This window comes from Trichechus manatus, unplaced genomic scaffold (assembly GCF_000243295.1).
Source record: "Trichechus manatus latirostris isolate Lorelei unplaced genomic scaffold, TriManLat1.0 scaffold00075, whole genome shotgun sequence".
Lineage (NCBI taxonomy): Eukaryota > Metazoa > Chordata > Mammalia > Sirenia > Trichechidae > Trichechus > Trichechus manatus.
Window position 1 is genome coordinate 13,556,731 of NW_004444011.1, and position 18,223 is coordinate 13,574,953.

The following is an 18,223-nucleotide window of genomic DNA, read 5'->3' on the forward strand; positions in this document are numbered from 1 at the left end:
TTCTTGCGGATTCTTTGGGGTTTTATGTGTATAAGATCATATCACCTGCAAATAGAGATACTTTTGCTTCTTCCCTACCAATATGGATGCCCTTTATTTCTTTTTCTAGCTTAATTGCTCTGGCTAGGACCTCCAGCACAATGTTGAATAAGAGTGGTGATAAACGGCATCCTTGTCTGGTCCCGTTCTCAAGGGGAATGCTTTCAAAGTGTCTCCATTTAGGATGATGCTGGCTTTGTATAAATGCCCTGACTTATATTGAGGAATTTCCCTTCTATTCCTATTTTGTTGAGAGTTTTTATCATGAATGAGTGTTGGACTTTGTCAATGTCTTTTCTGCATCAACTGATAGGATCATGTGTTTCTTGTCTGTTAATTTACTAATGTGATGGATTACACTGACTGTTTTTCTAATGTTGAGCCATCCCTGCATATCTGGTATAAATCCCACTTGATCATGGTGAATTATTTTTTGAAATGTTGCTGAACTCTCTTGGCTAGAATTCTGTTGAGGATTTTAGCGTCAATGTTCATGCGGGATATTGGTGTGCAATTTTCTTTTTTTGTAGTCTCTTTACCTGGTTTTTGTCACAGGGTTATGCTGACTTCATAGAATGAGTTTGGGAGTATTCTATCCTTTTCTATGCTCTGAAATACCTTTAGAAGTAGTGGTGTTAACTATTCTCTGAAAGTTTGGTAGAATTTTCCAGTGAAGCCATCCGGGGTAGGGCTTTTTTTTTTTTTGTTGGGAGTTTTTAAATTACCTTTTCAATCTCTTATTTTGTTATGGGTTTCTTTAGCTGTTCTACTGTGTTTGTTTAGTTAATAGTGAATTTCTAGACATTTGTCCATTTCCTCTAGGTTTTCAAATTTGTTAGAGTACAATTTTTCATAGCATTCTGTTATGGTTCTTTTCAGTTGGGTCTGTTGTGATACCACCCATCTCATTTCCTCTCCTGTTTTTCTTTTGTCAGTTTGGCCAATGGTTTATCAATTTTGTTGATCTTTTCAAAGAACAAGTTTTTGGTCTTGTTAACTCTTTCAATTATTTTTCTATTCTCTATTTGATTTAATTATGCTCTAATTCTTATTATCTCCTTCCTTCCTTAACTCGAGGGCTTCTTTTGCTGCTGTCTTTCCACTTTTTCCAGTTGTAGGGTTAATGTTTTGATTATGGCCCTTTCTTCTTTTTGGATGTGTGCATTGATTTCTATAAACTGACCTTTGAGCACTGCTTTTGCTGTGTCCCAAAGGTTCTGGTAGGATGCATTTTCATTTTTGTTTGATTCTCTGAACTTCTTTATTCCATCCTTCATTTCTTCTATAACCCAGTAGTTTTTGAGCAAGGTGATGTTCAGTTTCCATGCGTTTGATTTTTTTCCTTGCTTTTTCTGTTATTGATTTCTATTTTTATGGCTTTACGGTCAGAAAAGATGCTTTGTAATATTTTGCTGCTTTGGATTTTGTTAAGGCTTGCTTTATGGCATAATATGTGGTCTACTCTGGAGAATGTTCCATGTGCATTGGTAAAGAAAGTATACTTGGCTGCTGTTGGGTGGAGTGTGTGGTATATGTCTATGAGATCAAGATGGTCGATTTAGATCTTCCGTGTCCTTCTTGAGCTTCTTTCTGGATGTTCTGTCCTTCACCAAAAGTGGTGCATTGAAGTCTCCTACTACTATTGTGAAGCTGTCTATCTCTCTTTTCAATGCTGTTAGAGTTTGTTTTATGTATTTTGGAGCCCTGTCATTGGGTGGGTAAATATTTATTATAGTTATGTCCTCCTGGTGTGTTGACCCTTGAATCATATAGTGTCCTTCCTTATCCTTTGTGGTAGATTTTACTTGAAAGTCTATTTTATCAGAGATTAATATTACCACTCCTGCTTTTTTTTGAGTGTTGTTTGCTTGATATATTTTTTCCATCCTTTGAGTTTTAGTTTGTGTCTTTAAATCTAAGGCGTATCGCTTGTAGGCAGCATATAGATGGATCGTGTTTTTTTTAATCCAATCTGCCACTCTCTCTATTGGTACATTTAGTCCATTTACATTCAGCGTAATTATTGATAGGTATGAGTTTAGTGTTGTCATTTTGATGTCTTTGTGTGTGTTGTTCACAGTTTCTTTGTTCCACTTAATTTTCTGTGCTGAGTCATTTTTCTTTATGTATTTTCTTTTCATGTTTTTCATTGTTGTTGATTTTGTATTTGCTGAGTCTTTATATTTTTCTTGTTTCTTATTTTGACTTGTAGGAGTGTTAGTTTCCTTTGTGGTTACCTTAATTTTTACCCCTATTTTTCTAAGTTTATACCAATCTTTCTTTTTTTATCGCTTGACTTCCTCTCCATATGATAAATCTATGTCTCCATTTTTTAAGTCTCTCTTTTTTATTTTAATGTTGTCATCTTTTACATATTTACATCTGTTTCTCTATTTTCAATGTTCTAGCTTTGATTTATTTTTGTGACTTCCCTATCTGGGGTGGTATCTGGTTGCTCTGTCCTGTGTTCTAGTCTTGGATTGTTTTATGATGTTATTCATTTTCTAACTGGAGGACTCCCTTTATTATTTCTCGTAATTTTGGTTTGGTTTTTGCAAATTCCCTAAACTTCTGTTTATCTGGAAATGCCCAAATTTTGCCATCATATTTGAGAGATAGTTTTGCTGGATGTATTTTTTGCTGGCAGTTTTTTCCTTCAAGGCTTTATATATGTTATCCCACTGCCTTCTTTCCTGTATGGTTTCCACTGAGTAGTCCAAGCTTAGTCGTATTGACTCTCTTTTGTAGATGACTTTTTGTTTATCCCTAGCTGCTCTTAAAATTCTCTCTTTATCTTTGGTTTTGGCAAGTTTGATTATAATCTGTCTTGGTGACATTCTTTTGTGATCCACCTTATGTGGGTTTCGATGAGCACTTTGGATAGATATCTTCTCATCTTTCATGAAATCAGGGAAGTTTTCTGCCAACAAATCTTCAATAATTCTCTATTTTCTGTTATCCCCCCGTTCTGGTACTCCAATCACTCGCAGGTTAATCTTCTTGATAGAATCCCACATAATTCTTCAGATTTCTTCATTTTTTTAAAATACTTTTATCTGATTTTTCCTCAAATAAGTTGTTGTCAAGTGCTTTATCTTCAGTCTCATAAATTCTGACTTCCATTGCCTCAATTCTGCTCCTATGACTTTCTATTGAGTTGCCTAATTCTGAAATTTTATTGTTAATCTTGTGAATTTCTGATTGCTGTCTCTCTATGGATTCTTGTACCTGTTAAATTTGTCATTTTGTTCTCATCTTCTTAAATCCCTCTATTGATAGATCTGCATTTTGCTTAATTTCCTTCCTAATGTCTTGAAGAGTTCTGTATATTAATCCTTTGTATTCTGCCTCTGGTAATTCCAAGAAATTTTCTTCCTCCAGAAAATTTCCAGATTCTTTATTTTGGGAGCTTGCTGAAGCCGTCATGGACTGCCTCTTTATGTGACTTGATATTGACTGTTGTCTCCAAGCCATCAATAAGTTATTATATTTATTTAATGTTTGCTTATTGTATCCTAGCTTGTTTTGTTTTGCCCAAATAGGCTTCTCGTGTGAGCTAGCCCAGTCACCAGCACCCTTGAAGCTCCAGTGTCTTGCCCCCAGGTGACCAGACATGCCACTAAGCATGTGAGCCTAGCTGTCTGCTCACTCCTCCTGTATGGATTCAGCTCAGGTGTCAAAGGTAGTTGGCCACCAAGTGTGTGGTACAGGCTCTCACCTACAGTTCTAGACAGGCATGGGTGATTGGTGTAGGCACAGGCATCCAGCTACAGCAGGGGGACACAGGCTGAGTAAGGCAGGGGGCCGACAGCCCCCCCCTCGAGTGTCCAGGAGGAAAGCATGTCCGTGTTCCCTAGAGCACGTAAATGTGTGGGTTTTGCAGCCAGACTATAAGCAACCAGTGCTGTTGGCTGCAAGGACTGGGGGACAACTCTTGTTCTTGGGCCACTGTAGCAGGGGTCTAGGTGGCGTGGGTGGAGCCACCAGTGCTCAGGCCCCTGATATGGGTAGGTGAAGACTCTGCTTAATGGGCAGAGCAGTGTCAAATGTCACGAACCTGTCACTTCACAGCTGAAACAGCTGATGTTAGACTTCAGGTATATATCCTCTTGTACTGCGGTAATGAGGGCCTACGCTGTTGAAATGGGCCCACAGAAGTTCATGCGGGGTGAAAGGCACTGAAAGTCTGTGCATCGCTTATGCCTGTGCCTAAGCAAAGGAGCTCTGCCTACCCTGAGTTCCTGGCTTAGGGGAGCCGGCAGATTATTTTTTCCCATTTGTTAATTTGTTTACTCTCCAAGGCCGGGAGAATGGCTCAGGGCGGGTGACAGGTCCTACTTCCAGCCCAGGGGACTCAGCAATTTTTGAAGCCGGTCCAGGACCCAGCGCAAAGCAGGGAGTGGGGAGGTAAGTGGGAGAGAGGTTTTTCCCTAAGGGGTGTTTTTGATCCACGCAGTAGGCCAGATGCAAGTACTTATCTTTTCCCGATCAAGGGCTGCTTCTCACTGGTTCTGGATGGCCCAGTAGACTCTCTGCCACTGGGTCTCTCCCGGCGTGGAAAATGCCTCCTGAGCGCTGCTGCCTGCCTGCCTCACCCCCGAGTTGATCCAGGTTGAAGGGCTCAGGCTCTCACCGGGTCAGGTCTGGCAACTCCTCACTGCTTCCAAACCATCTCTCCCTCCCCTTGCCACTCAGTCCAGTTCCTCAACTTTGCCTTTGATGTTCAGGGCTCCTAGATTGTCATATATAATCGATGCACTTGTTTTCTTGGGTCTTTGTGGTAACAGGGAACGCTGGAAGCATCTGACTACTCAGCCATCTTGGCCCCGCCTGAGATAATTTTTAAACCTCAAACCAAAAATATCCCCTGAAGTCTTCTTTAACCAAGCAATAATTTAGCTTAACTAGTAGAAAATGTCTGCCTTAAGCATCATGCTCTATAAGAACTATCTATATGGGATCAAAATGATTACAGCAACTCGAAAGTTTAGATGAGAACCGCAGGGTGCAGTGAGTTTATGTTAATTGGGGAGGAACAACTCAGAAAAAGAGGGTGAGAATGGAGGCACAACTCGAAGAATGTAATCATTACATTCTTTTTTCTGTATGTGTCTTAATTGTACATGTAGAAACAGTTGAATTGGTGTATATTTTGCTGTGTATGTTCTCAACAACAACGAAGAAGAAACATTCAGGTTGAGAAAAATACCTAAGATCAAACCTGGGGAGCATCTAAAACATATTAAGACTGTCACTGAATCTGTCAACTGTATCAAGTAATTCTTTAGTTCTGTCTTACTTATTCAGTCCTTTACCCAATATAGCATAGAAAATTCAGAATATTAACATTATACTTTTCAGCTCATATGCATATTTACTGCTAAGAGTGATCAGAAGAATGTGTAATCTCTAACACTGGCATAGTTTTCAAATAACAAATATACAAAAATGCCAATAAAATTTTAAATACAAAGTAATTCAAATTATTTAACTGAACCTATGCAAAGATTACAGCTAATATTCTATGCCTAATAAACAGCCAATGCAATATACATTTACAATGTAATATACACTGGAATATACATATATACATACAAGGAATATACATATGTATATACACACATATGTGTAAACATATAAATAGATGTGTGTGTATAGAAAGAGAGCACATACAAGTGCAAACAAACATTGGGGCTTATTCTTTCTTTTTGTCCCTAAAAGATTTACTTTCTTCTGCGCATTCCTGTTTAATTTCATATTGTGACAAAAACAGGAGAATGGAGTTTCTTCTACCCCTCCTGTTTTGTAAAAGGAGAAGGAAACATGTTTACAAATGTGCCAAGCCTATGGCTGCCAAGTTTCACCCTACAGTGAATTTTTATTGCTGGTTATTATAAAATCCAGAAAAAAACTGAGGTTACATAATTGAAGTATATAATGAAAGCTGAGGTTTATAAACAGACAGTGGTGCCACTACAGCACTCTGATATAATATATACAAATCTAAGTATTAAGGTGAGTTTTTCAGTGGTCACTGCATTAAGATCTTGTTCCTTGACACTTTTTTCTTTAAAAACATTACTGATTTGGGTACCAATTGGCAGATGTCTTTGCTAGCTATCAAATTTATGTAGCATGCCCAGCTACCGCTGAGTCAATGACATTTCCAAATACAGATGAAGTGTAGGGATAATCCAAGATCTGAAATTCTGGCTACTCTGAAGTTATACATTAAAAAAAAAAAAAAAAGTTGCTGTAAAGTTGATCACGACTTATTGAGACTCTGTGTGTCAGAGTCGAACTGTGCTCCCTAGGATTTTCAATGGCTGATTTTTTGGAAGTAGATCACCAGGCCATTCTTGTGAGGTATGTGTGTCTGTGTGGACTTGAGCTGCTGATCTTCTGGTTACAAGCCAAGCACATTAACTGTTTGTACCACCCAGAGATGAATTTATACATAAATTTGTGAAAGAACTTAGGGCTTCTTACCTGCTCTATTGACATTGCTCTGGTCTCTGAAGAGTGTGTTGCATCTACATAAAACCCAGCTCCAGAGATGATGTGGACACTGGTCTCCTCAGCTAACCACTTCAAAGTCTGCATGTCTCGGCTAATTCCAGAGGTCGTGTTCTCCACCAAAGCCCCTCCACCGTTGGCCTTAAAATACAACAATTCTTCCTTTATGGCTTCCGTCTCCTGATTCAACTGAAGGTTCTCTTTGTGGGAATAAGGGTTTTGCTGAATCCAAAATAGATTTTTCATCATAATAGTTTCCTTAGAGGTAGCTTCGTGGCATGGAGGAGGAGGGCAGTAACAGCAGTCAAAATTCATTGCCAAGTGTTCATGGGTCAGGGTGCGACCCAGTTTGCTTGGCTCCACAAGGCCCAGCACGGTCTGCACTTTGCCACTTAAGGAGGACATTTCTGAGTGGCACCAGGAGTCATCTAAAGCAAGTGTTTTCTGGAAAAAAGAAAACTATAGTCAGAAAATTGAGCACACACATAAATCCTATCCATGGGGAATGTGTGGCTGTGAACATACACCTGTGCAAGAAAAAGAATCAATGGCATTAGAGATATGATCTCACTTATCATCCTGCCAAAGTCAGAGTCTGTCCCTGGTAAATTGCTGAAGTTCTCTACAGCTCTAAGTCACACGTGTGGTGTTAGCATCCCCCCCACTCCTTCCACTGGGGCTCCTCTGCCGGATTTAATCCTAACCTCATCTGCTGGAAATATGTCTTGATATTCAGTTCACGTTTTTCTTTCACCTAATTTTATTTCATTAGTCACAGCTCTGCTTTCCTGGATAATACAATAATTTTCACTTAAAAAAAACCTATAATCAATAATGTATATCAAAACCAGCCACATATCAGAACTATTTTACTTGCCATTTTTCAGCTAAATTAAATATACTAAAGATGCTAATCAGTCCACTATTCATTCACTATTGATGTGAAAAAATTCTGTGGAAGCCCTACCGTGTGCCAGAAATCAGAGATATAAAGGAGCATAAGACCAGATACTTGACCTTGATGATTTGACAGATTTTGCTCCATAGAACAACTGGAGGGAGCACACCTAGGTTTAAATAAAGAAAAAACAAAAACGAAAAAACACCTCACCACCCTAGATGTTTTATCTTGACTAGGGCTCATGGCGGTGAAAGATACTGAATATACCATGGACTGACAGAAGAACGAACAAATCAGTTTTAGAAGAAATACAACCAGAAAGCTGCTTAGAAGCAAGGATAGTGAGAGTTTAATTAACTTACTTTGGACGTATCACCAGAAAGACCAATTGCTAGAAAAGGACATCATGTTTGGTAAAGAAGACGGTCAGGGAAAATGAAGGAAACCTTCAATCAGACAGACTGGCACAATTGCCTTGAGAACCCTATGGGGCAGTTCTACCTTGTCCTATAGTCTATAGTGTTGCTATGAGTCGAAATCGACTCAGCAGCAATGGTTTTTTTTTTTTTGGTGGGGGGAGGCTTATGCAGTCAGGGAGCCCTTGTCAGCCTATATTCAGCCTGAGAGTAGCTCTTTTCTCAATGAACAGACAAGGAGCTATTAATGGCCCTACCAGGGGACGTAGTGGTTAACAGCTTGACTGCTAACCAAAAGGTAGGCAGTTTCAATCCACCAGCTGCTCCTTGGAAACGCTATGGGGCAGTTCTACTCTGTCCTATAGGGTCTCTATGAATCAGAATTGATTCGACAGCAATGGGTTTGGTTGGTTGGTTCTGTACCCTAGAAATGCTACCACCCATCTGTCAGAAGGGCCTGGCGATCCAATAAAAAAAAAAATTAGCCGATGTAAACCATATGGATCATAACAGAATATTGTCCAATATAGTGCTGGAAGATGCGCTCCCTAGGATGAAAGACACTCAAAATACACAGTGGCCGCAACAATGGACTCAAGCATACCAACAATTGTGAAGACGGTGCAGGACCAGGCAACTTTTTATTCCATTGTAAATGAGTCACCATGAATTGCAGCTAACTCGACAGCAATTAACAACAACAATAACCATAGAGATGAGAGTTCACAGAACAAGGAGGAAACAATGAAAAATGAGAGTTGCAGCATACAATCGTGCAGACAGAAGTGATCCCCAACAATAGGCAGGCTGCAGGCAATTCTGCAGAGCATCCATTGGAAGCTTCAGCAGCTCACATACTTGCACAGAAGCTAGCAGGGAAAGGGAGAGCTGGAGCTATAAACACTTTGACAAAGCTTTGTTGTACTTCAAATGTGAGCTTTGAGCAGTCACAGTCTGAGGATACTCTGCAATTACTATTACAGCTTGGTCAAAGGAAACAGCACTTCTAATTTCAATGAGTATAGAATCAAAGAAGAACATGGGAGTTAAAGGGAAAATAAAGATAACAGGAAAAGCATCAGAGAACAGTACTATAGCATTAAGTAGGAGACCACAGACAATAAGTAGGATTTATCTTTAAAAAAAATTATAACTGGTAAAATATATAGAGGTCATTTCAATTAATCTTATGATTGACTTTACAATGTCCAGAAATAAATGCATCTTCTATATTCAGTTAAAAAAAAGCTAAATAGAGTAGATGGAACCCCCTAGCTGACAACTTCACTCAGTATTCTGGCATACTGAATGGGTGTTCCAAAAATGCCCTAACTCATAGAACGAGGTCTTGAAAGAATATTAATGAATTCCAACTTTCTGAACTCACGAAAGAATATTCATGAATTCCAACTTTTTGAACTCACTTGTAAATTTGTAAAATGGGATAATATCTACTTCATAAGAGTTTTGCCTGGATTAAGTCAATGAATATATGTAAAAGCTTGCAAATGTTAATATTATGTACGTCAGTGTTATAATTTAAGAAAAGACAGTCCTCCGTTTGCTAGGAAAAGCTTTCTATTAATAAAACTCATACTCCAGTAGCAATGTCATGAGTTATAGCTTATTGCCATACATATCTAAGATCTAAAAAGGTCTGTACTGCTCAGTAAATCTTCATATAGTTCTTTGATGATCAATTATATTTTTCAGCTTCATTCATTCATTTACTCAAGTACGCATTTACTGAATATCTACTGCATGCTGGGGATATAATAATGAGCAAGACGGACAAGATATATGCCCTTCTGAAATCTCTTTTCTACGGTGGGGAGAAGGACAAAAAACAAATAAAATAATGTTGATAAATAAGATAATTTCAAACAGAAGTAAATGCTGTGAAGAAAATAAAAATAGTATAACAGAGAGTGTCTGGGACAAGTGGAGGGACTATTTTGAATGTGTTGGTTAAAAAAAAAAAGGAAATAATCTAATGAACAGAAAATCAGTTTGTTGGAAGCCAATTTTCCAATTACAAAGAACAAATTGTCTACTTATTGAAGAACTGGGTAAGTGGGATAGAATGAGGGCAGTTTTAGTTTCACGAGGTTTTTCACAGCTATTTCATCCTGGTGATTATGCTAAAATTTTTTTCTGCCTACCGACACTGAATATCCTTTTCAGTCATATTTTACATTTCAGAGGGTAGAACTTTTGTGACTCTCAATAGTTTACATGGAATGAATGCTGTTTCCTTCAAACATAGCATACTGTCCTCCCTATTTGGCAGACATATGATCTTTTCTTGCCTCCGCCTCTGCAGCACCTGGTCCTACACCTGGTGTCAGGTACTTACTTGTCTTACGATTTGAGATGTAATGGTCATTTGACAAATTGATTTTTGGTGAACTGATTTTCAATTCACTTCCTCAGCTTCTCTTACAACTGGTATAAGGTCTAATCCTCATAATAAATTCCTTGTTCCATTTCAGTTATAATTGTTTTGTTCCCCAGATCAAACCTTAACCAATAAAAAATGGGAAGGCATTTGAAGACTTTATACAGGGGAAGATATGGACTGAATAGCCTGGCAGCCATGTGGAGAATGGACAGGAATGGGGCCAGTGTGCCTACAAAAAAGACCAGTGGGGTACTGTTGTAATCCAGAAAAATGAGGTGACGGGTTGGTCTGAGATGACACCAATGGAGATGATGAGGAAGCAGAAGTAGTAACGGGGTGGGGGGGGGGCAGATGGAGCTTGCTAACTGGACTTGTTGGTAATATAAAAGTATCCCCAAATAAATGGACTCCTACAGAAAACAGTGCAGTCTGGTCTGATGTGTCAGTGCTTCTATTCTTCTTTATGGGACACATCACACAGTGTGGCAGCACTTTATACACACTGCATTTAAAGCTGACATTTGATTTGTGACAAAATATTTTAAAAACTGCATAATATTTTTTAAAGCTTGTTTAAATATTTCTGTCACGTACAGGTTCAACCCTGCAACATGTCTTCTCTCAAACAGCGTTGGTCTGGGCACTGAGCAACAGTACCACAAGGAGTCCCTCGGGGTACACAGTCACCACATTTCTACTTTCACAGATACTTATGGTTAAATGGTTCTACTGCATGCAGATTTATAACTTTTAATATTAAACACTGTCAAAAAATCAATGACCATGCCTGAATAAAGAGAAAGACATCCAACCACTTCAGTACACAGAGCAATAATGGGACCCAGCAAGTTCTTCACACTGTGACATAAATAAAACAACTGCTCGGAGGTACAAAAGTGCAGCTTGTGTCTTATATTCAGGGAAAAAGGTGGGTTGCATTCCCAAGCTTTAACGTTTGTTTTTCTTCCTCCACTTGATTTAGAAAGTAGGAGAGACAACCTGAGAATATTTCCAAATTCAAAAACAAATATGAGGAGTATGGCAGAGATGTACTCAGGAAGTGACACTTGTAGAAGAGCCGTGGGTTCAGGGTCAAGTGCTCTTGGCTCTTCCATTAAAAAGCTGTGTGACTTTGGTCAAGTAACTTAACCACTCAGAGCCTATTTCCCATCTGTGAAATAAAGCAGTTGGATGGGATGACTTCCAGATAACACTATGCTTCTAAGATACCCTTTAAGATTTACCCTTAAAGACCTTCTATATATCACTTGCTATCAAAGAAAGCTGTACTTTAAGAACAGTTTTTAAAATGTATATTTTGTATACATGTGCAGGCACATGTGAAATGAGAGCAAGAAGAGAGAGAAAAAATGAAAAAAGGAGAGGGGAGGTAGGATGGGAAAAAGGGAAGGAGGGAGGGAGTAAATCTCTGGTCCTTCTAAGCTGAGTCCTTGGGTGATGCAAACGATTAACACTCAGCTGCTAACCAAAAGGCTGGAGGTTTGAGTCCACATACAGGTGACTCAGAAGAAAGGCCTGGCTACCTGTTTCTGAAAAATCAACCATTGAAAACCCTATGGAGCACAGCTGTACTCTGACACCCATGGGGTCACCATAGCAGAGTCGACTCCACAGCAACTGTTTTTTGTTTACTCTTTCTGAACTTAAAAGAGAACACTAGAAGGGATGAGTGGCTTGAAAGAATCCTGAACTTGGGAGTCCTGGCTCCGATGTTTCTTAGCTGTGTCACTGTGGAAAATTTAAAAAGTTATGAGATAGTTTCCTCACTTGAAAATTGGAATAATATCTACCTGATCTACCATATTAAGTTTGAAATGAAAAGCAAATATGATGTTACATAAAAGCACTACTTAAATAATAAAGGACTATAGAACGTTCAGAATTATTATTATATTCCAAACTTTCAATTGTTTTCCAAATATTTGCTGAGTATCCTTAGACAAATGAACCTAAACTTGTTCTCTAACAAAACTAACCACAGGGGGCTGAAGTTTATGAATCAAATTGAGGCTCTAATTTGCTTATAAATGAATTCCTTCACTTGAGGCTTGTGATTATTAAAAGTAGATAGACTGTTGCGATTGACATCACAACTCATTAGGCTTTTGGATATGACCCACCGAAGTGATTACAACTACAGGAGGTCCTCATTATTCATGGATAACTGGTACTGGAAAATGCCTTTTTAAATGAATGCACTTAATATAGTGTGTTAGCTCGTCTCCAAAGATGGCCTTCAATGAACCATGCCTTCCAATATTCACATCCTAGTGCAGCCTCTTCCACAATAAACCTGAGCTGGCCCTGTGACTCACTTTTTTGTTGTTTCTGTGTGCCATCGAGTTGATTCTGACTCATAGTGACCCTATATGACAGAGCAGAACTGCCCCATAGGGTTTCCTAGGCTGTCATCTTTACAGGAGCAGATCGCCAGGTCTTTTCTCCCATGGAGCTGCTGGGTAAGTTCAAATCGCCAACCTTTAGGTTAGCAGTCAAGCGCTTAGCCAGGGCCCCTTGTGACTCACTTTAACTAATAGAATATGGCGGCCCCCAAACCTTTGGGAACCCTGGCAGCTTCCGCTTTTGTGCTTTTGGAAAGACCATGCAGAGAAGCCTTGTGGTAAAGGAGAGGCCCTGAGACTACACGGAGAAGCCCAGCCATCCCACTGTCCCCACTGAGCTCAGTTTTGCAGCCATCTTTGCACAGGGGCCAGACAAGTGAGTGGGCCATTGTGGACATTCTTGTCCATCCAAGATCCCATGTGATTGCAGGTCCACCTACAGCCAACCCAGCTGAGTCTGGCTAACCCACAGAATTATGACAGATAATGAAAATGGTTGTTGTTTGAAGTTAGTAATTTTGGGGTGGTTTGTTAAAAGGCAATAGATAGCGTCTCCCAAAAAATAGTCATTAAAGAAAAAAGAAAGAAAGAAATCAAATGACATATTGCATTGGGCAAATCTGCTGCAAAAGACCTCTTTAAAGCAAATATGTCACTTGGATGACTAAGGTGCACCTGACCCAAGCCATGGTCTTTTTATTCACTTCATAAGAATGTGAAAGCTGGACAATGAAAAAAGGAAAACCAATGAAGAATTGATGCAAAAAAAAGCAACAGATAGCCAAACATACAGAGACCAAAACTGAATAAGAAGTAATTTTTTAAAAGATTGACTCATATTTTAAATTAGAAAAATTAAATAAATATTAGAAAAATAAGTCATAATTACAAACATGTCCTAATTCTTAGAACAAAAAATGAATTCATTGTTGGGTATATTTTTTGGGAGGGAGTTGTTGTTGCCATCGAATTGGGTCTGACTCATGGTGACCTTGTGTATACCGGAACGAAACACTGCCTGGTCTTGTGCTATCTTCATGATCATTATACATAGGATTTTCATTGGCAAATTTTTTGAAGAAAATTTTCAGGCCTTTCTTCTTCATCTGTCTTAGTCTGGAAGCTCTGCTGAAGACTGTCCACCATGGATGACCCTGTGGCATAGCTTCCAGCATCAAAGCAATATACAGGCCACCATAGTACAACAAACTGGCAGACGGGTGGGAAGAAGGGAGCAAGAGGTATAACTTTATGACAAAATTACGTGATAGCATGATATAGGATCCTTTACTTGAACTTTTGCACTGTAGGGATGAAAAAGGTTATTTTTGCAAAAAATTTTTGGAAGACTTTTTTTTTTAAAACCAAGGTTCTTATCCATGTCAATATCTCCCTTCAGTGGTGATGGGGTCTCAGTCTGCCACATTCTCACTTGGCTTTGTGTGTATTTTAGCATTTCTTCAACATCACTTTCATTACTTCGTGACAAACTGCATTTTTTTAAGGTTTTCATTTTTACTTTGCATTATATCACACTTTTTTTATATTTAGAGCAATTTTAAAATTTAATTTAGAAATTAAAAAAAGAGACTGAGATGTTAGGCAGGAACAGAAACAAATATTAAGGAGTGCTTGAATAGAAACAAATTTTTGAATGGTCAGTTCATCAGTGCACAGATGTGGTTTATCTAAGTAGCCTATTAACCGTGAGGGCTCATAATGAACATTCACGTAATGAAATTCAGCAGTGTATCCTAGTACATATCACATTATACTGAGTTGATCTATCTATTTGGAGATTTTACCCCATTAGACTATGTGCTCCATGTGGGGAGGGTCTCTCTTTTATCCCCCATAATCATGCGTTTGGGGTGCATCTGTGAAACTAAACCGAACTGAACAGAGAGAAGGAAAGTAACTAGATTATACCTTAAAGAATGTGAAAAAAGCCAAAATCTTTGTTCCAAAATGAATAAAGTAAAATTTGTTACAACTCTGAAATTGTGATAAGTTTAAAATTTTTCCTTTTCCTGTAAATTTGCAAGTGGATTAGGCATGTAATATGTAGAACCACACCTCAAATCCCATTAAATTAAAATATCCTACAAAGTTATTTTTGTTTTATATATAAACAAATGTGACAGTCTAGTTTAAATTATGCCTTCTTAGTGATAAATGAAACAGTGATAAAGTGACACAGTGGCTGCAACAATAGGCTTAGACATAGCAACAATTGTGAGGATGGCGCAGGACTGGGCAGTATTTCGTTCCGTTGTACGTAGGGTCTCTACCAGCAGGAACCAACTTGACAGCACCTACAAAAACACTGATAAATGAAGACAGCAGGTGTTCAATATCAAAATTCTTATGCCTACAAACTACACATAAAGGCATGATGTATTTATTTTTTATAATTTCCTGAGGATGGAAAACGGTCCAAATTCCAAATTACTGTCCAACTACCAAAATAACTAAGGAACTTAACTTACACGTCACACAAGAAACACCAAATAACCAGCTGGAGTTTTTCATAAATAAAAATCTAGCTTCGCAAGTCAAGAAAAGTGAACATACCAACTTTAGTACACCTACGAAACTAGTCTATATAAAGTTTTCCATTTTAGGGACTTCTGGCAACAAGGCGCTCTAGGAAAAAGCACCACACTGTCCCTCCACAGCAAAAATCTGAAAAACTAAGTCAAACAGAGAAAACAGCAATCCTGAAACCCTAAAACATCAAATGAAGAGATAAAGAACTCAGCCAAGCACCAAATGGAGTGACAAACTGACAGAGAGAGGCGAGTGAGGAGAAATTCATGCAGAGGTCCCTTATCAACTAACGTAGCGTGGATCCACCATCTCGGACTCATATCAGAGACCAACAAATAGGGGTACGAGAAAGCAGCTTCACGGAGCTTCCAGCAGGAGACAGAACAACTGGTAACTGGCAATATATGCTTCCCCACCACTCACCCTTCTTCACCCTGACTCGGCCTCCTTTGCTTCCTGTGGCCACGGTCTCTTGTCCAAGAAACACTGGCTGCTTGGATTCCACCCGCCCGCACTGGCCGACTCCCTGATTGCCATTTGTTGGCTGCTTGTGTGGCTTTTTTCTGCTTCTTTTGAATTCTTCCTTACCTCTCACCACCTCCCCCTCCTTTTGCTCAAATACCTGGCTCTGAGCACCATCTTTGCTTCTTCCTAAGGTGCTAAGGAGCTCCGTTCTAGTGTGGAACTGCTTCCCGGTCTGTGCTGCCACACTGGTGGGATCCTGGGGCTTTTTTGTTTGTTTGTTTGCTTTGAATTGTTTCTTTGTTTTCTTTTTCTTCTCTTGAGTTGGGAGCTCGTTCTGGCCCGGCAGTGCTACGCAGCTTGGGACCAACCCCCGCAGCTTGCGCAGAAGCACAGAGGGATCCCGGAGAGCATTTTTTTTTTTGTGTTTTTTTTTTTCTTCCCTGTTTTATGGGGGGCTTTTCTTGTTCTTTTTTTTTTTTAATTTGTTTTATTTTCTTTTCCCTCTTTTACCCTTTTTGTCTTTCTTCATTACTCAGTTTCCCATCTCTCTATACCTTCCTTCTCTTCCTGTCCCCAGAATACCTGGCACTGAATACCTCTATGCCTTCTAGCCAGGCTGTACTTCAACACCTGGGAACAACTTCCTCAGAACTCGTAGCTGCACCAGTGGGATCCCTGGGAGCTTTGTTGTTCTTTTTTCTTTCTAATTTTTATTTATTAATTCTTTTCTTTTTTTTCTTCCCCTTTTTGACTTTCTCCACTTCATAGTCTCTCATCTCTCCATTCCAACGGCAAGCTCCCCTAGCACTCTTTTTTGTTTGTTTGCATGTTTTTGGCTCCTGTCCCTCTACCCCATACCCATCTTAGCTCCACACATCACAATCTCCCCTCTCCATCTTACCCACCTGCACCGTGCACTTAACATCACACCACCAAGCAGTACAGGCACAGCCTACCGGAACCTGCCCTGCACTGATTGCCAACCCGCCCTGTTGGCTGTAGTAAGTGCCACAAACAACCCATCCCAGCAACTCCTCTTCAGCTAGACATGCCCTGCTCTACCATACCTGAGCGACTGACGCTGTCAATTGGAGAAGGAGGTGAAAGTATCATGCCCACAGACGAACAAACAACAAAGAACACACAGCCCGCCTGCTCAGACATAGCCAAAGTTAAAAAAAGGACAAAACAAAACAAATCCACAATCAATAAATGAGAAAAATAACTATTGAATGTCCTGAACACAGCAGACAATATCAAAACATTTAAAAAACAGGACAGGATGGTTCCAGTAGGCATCCAAAATGAAACACCAGATGACTTTCCATTGGAAGAAAAGGCACTAGAACTACCTGATAGGGAATTCAAATCTCTAATACTCAGAATTATCCAAGAGTGAAAGGAAAAGCAGACAAAAATGAGGAAAAAATAGACAAATTCATGGAAAATACGGACAAAAAATTGGAAGAATTCAGGAAAATAATGCAGGAACAGAATGCCAAAATAAATTCACAACTAGAAATTATACAAAAACAACAATTAGAAATCCAAAAGATAAACAAGATTTCAGAACTGGCCAGTGTCATAAAAGAGCTGAGGAAAAGATTTGAAACGGTTGAAGAAAGGATCAGCAGAATTGAAGACAAATACTTGGATACAACTCTCTTCAAGGAAAACTCAGTAAAAAGAACAAAGAAAAATGAACAGACCCTGAGAATTATGTGGAGCACTATCAAAAGCAAAAATTTTCGAGTGATCGGAGTTCCAGAACAGGAGGAGAAAACAGAAAACACAGAGAGGATCACTGAAGAACTGCTGACAGAAAACTTCCCCAATATCATAAAAGATGAAAAGCTGGCCATCCAAGAAACTCAATGAACCCCATGTAGGATAGACCGCAAAAGAAAATCACCAAGGCATATCAAAATCACAATCATCAAAACCAAAGGCAAACAAAGAATTCTGAGAGGAGCTCATGAAAAACAAGAAGTCACATACAGAGGAAAAACAATAAGACTAAGCTCAGATTATCTGGCAGAAAGCATGCAGGCAAGAAGGCAATGGGATGACATATATAAAACCATGAGAGAAAAAAATTGCCAGGCAAGAATAATATATCCTGCAAAACTCTTGTTCAACTATGATGGTGAAATTAGGACATTTCCAGATAAACAGAAACTAAAGGAAAATGTAAAAACCAAACCAAACTTACAAGAATTATTAAAGGGAGTCCTTCGATCTGACAACAAATGACTTCAGCTCACAGGCTGAAACTAGGACGAAGGATCATACCAGCTAGATACTAATCTAGGAAATGAACTCTCAAGGACTATCCAAAACCAAAAGACGTACAACAGGGAATCAGAGCAGTTGATCTGTAAATGACCACAAATTCAAAACAATAAAAGAAAATAAATGGTGTAGATATAGAACCTTCAAATGGAGAGGAAGACCAGGAGATACCAAGAAATAATAGACTGCTTCAAACTTAGAAAGATAAGGTAAATTTCACGGGAACCACAAAGAAAGTAAACAAACATACTCATAAAAATAAAGAGGAAAAACATAAAGT

General features: G+C 39.0%; 1 protein-coding gene across 1 annotated transcript in view; it reads right to left on the minus strand.

Annotated features, from left to right (window-relative positions):
* Positions 1 to 18,223, minus strand: part of PTER (phosphotriesterase related) — a 115,213-nt gene that overhangs the window by 52,014 nt on the left and 44,976 nt on the right. Inside the window, exon 2 of the mRNA XM_004380565.2 lies at positions 6,529 to 6,999. Coding sequence (XP_004380622.1) covers positions 6,529 to 6,960 — 432 coding nt within the window. The 5' untranslated portion in view covers positions 6,961 to 6,999. The remainder of the gene's footprint in view (positions 1 to 6,528; positions 7,000 to 18,223) is intronic.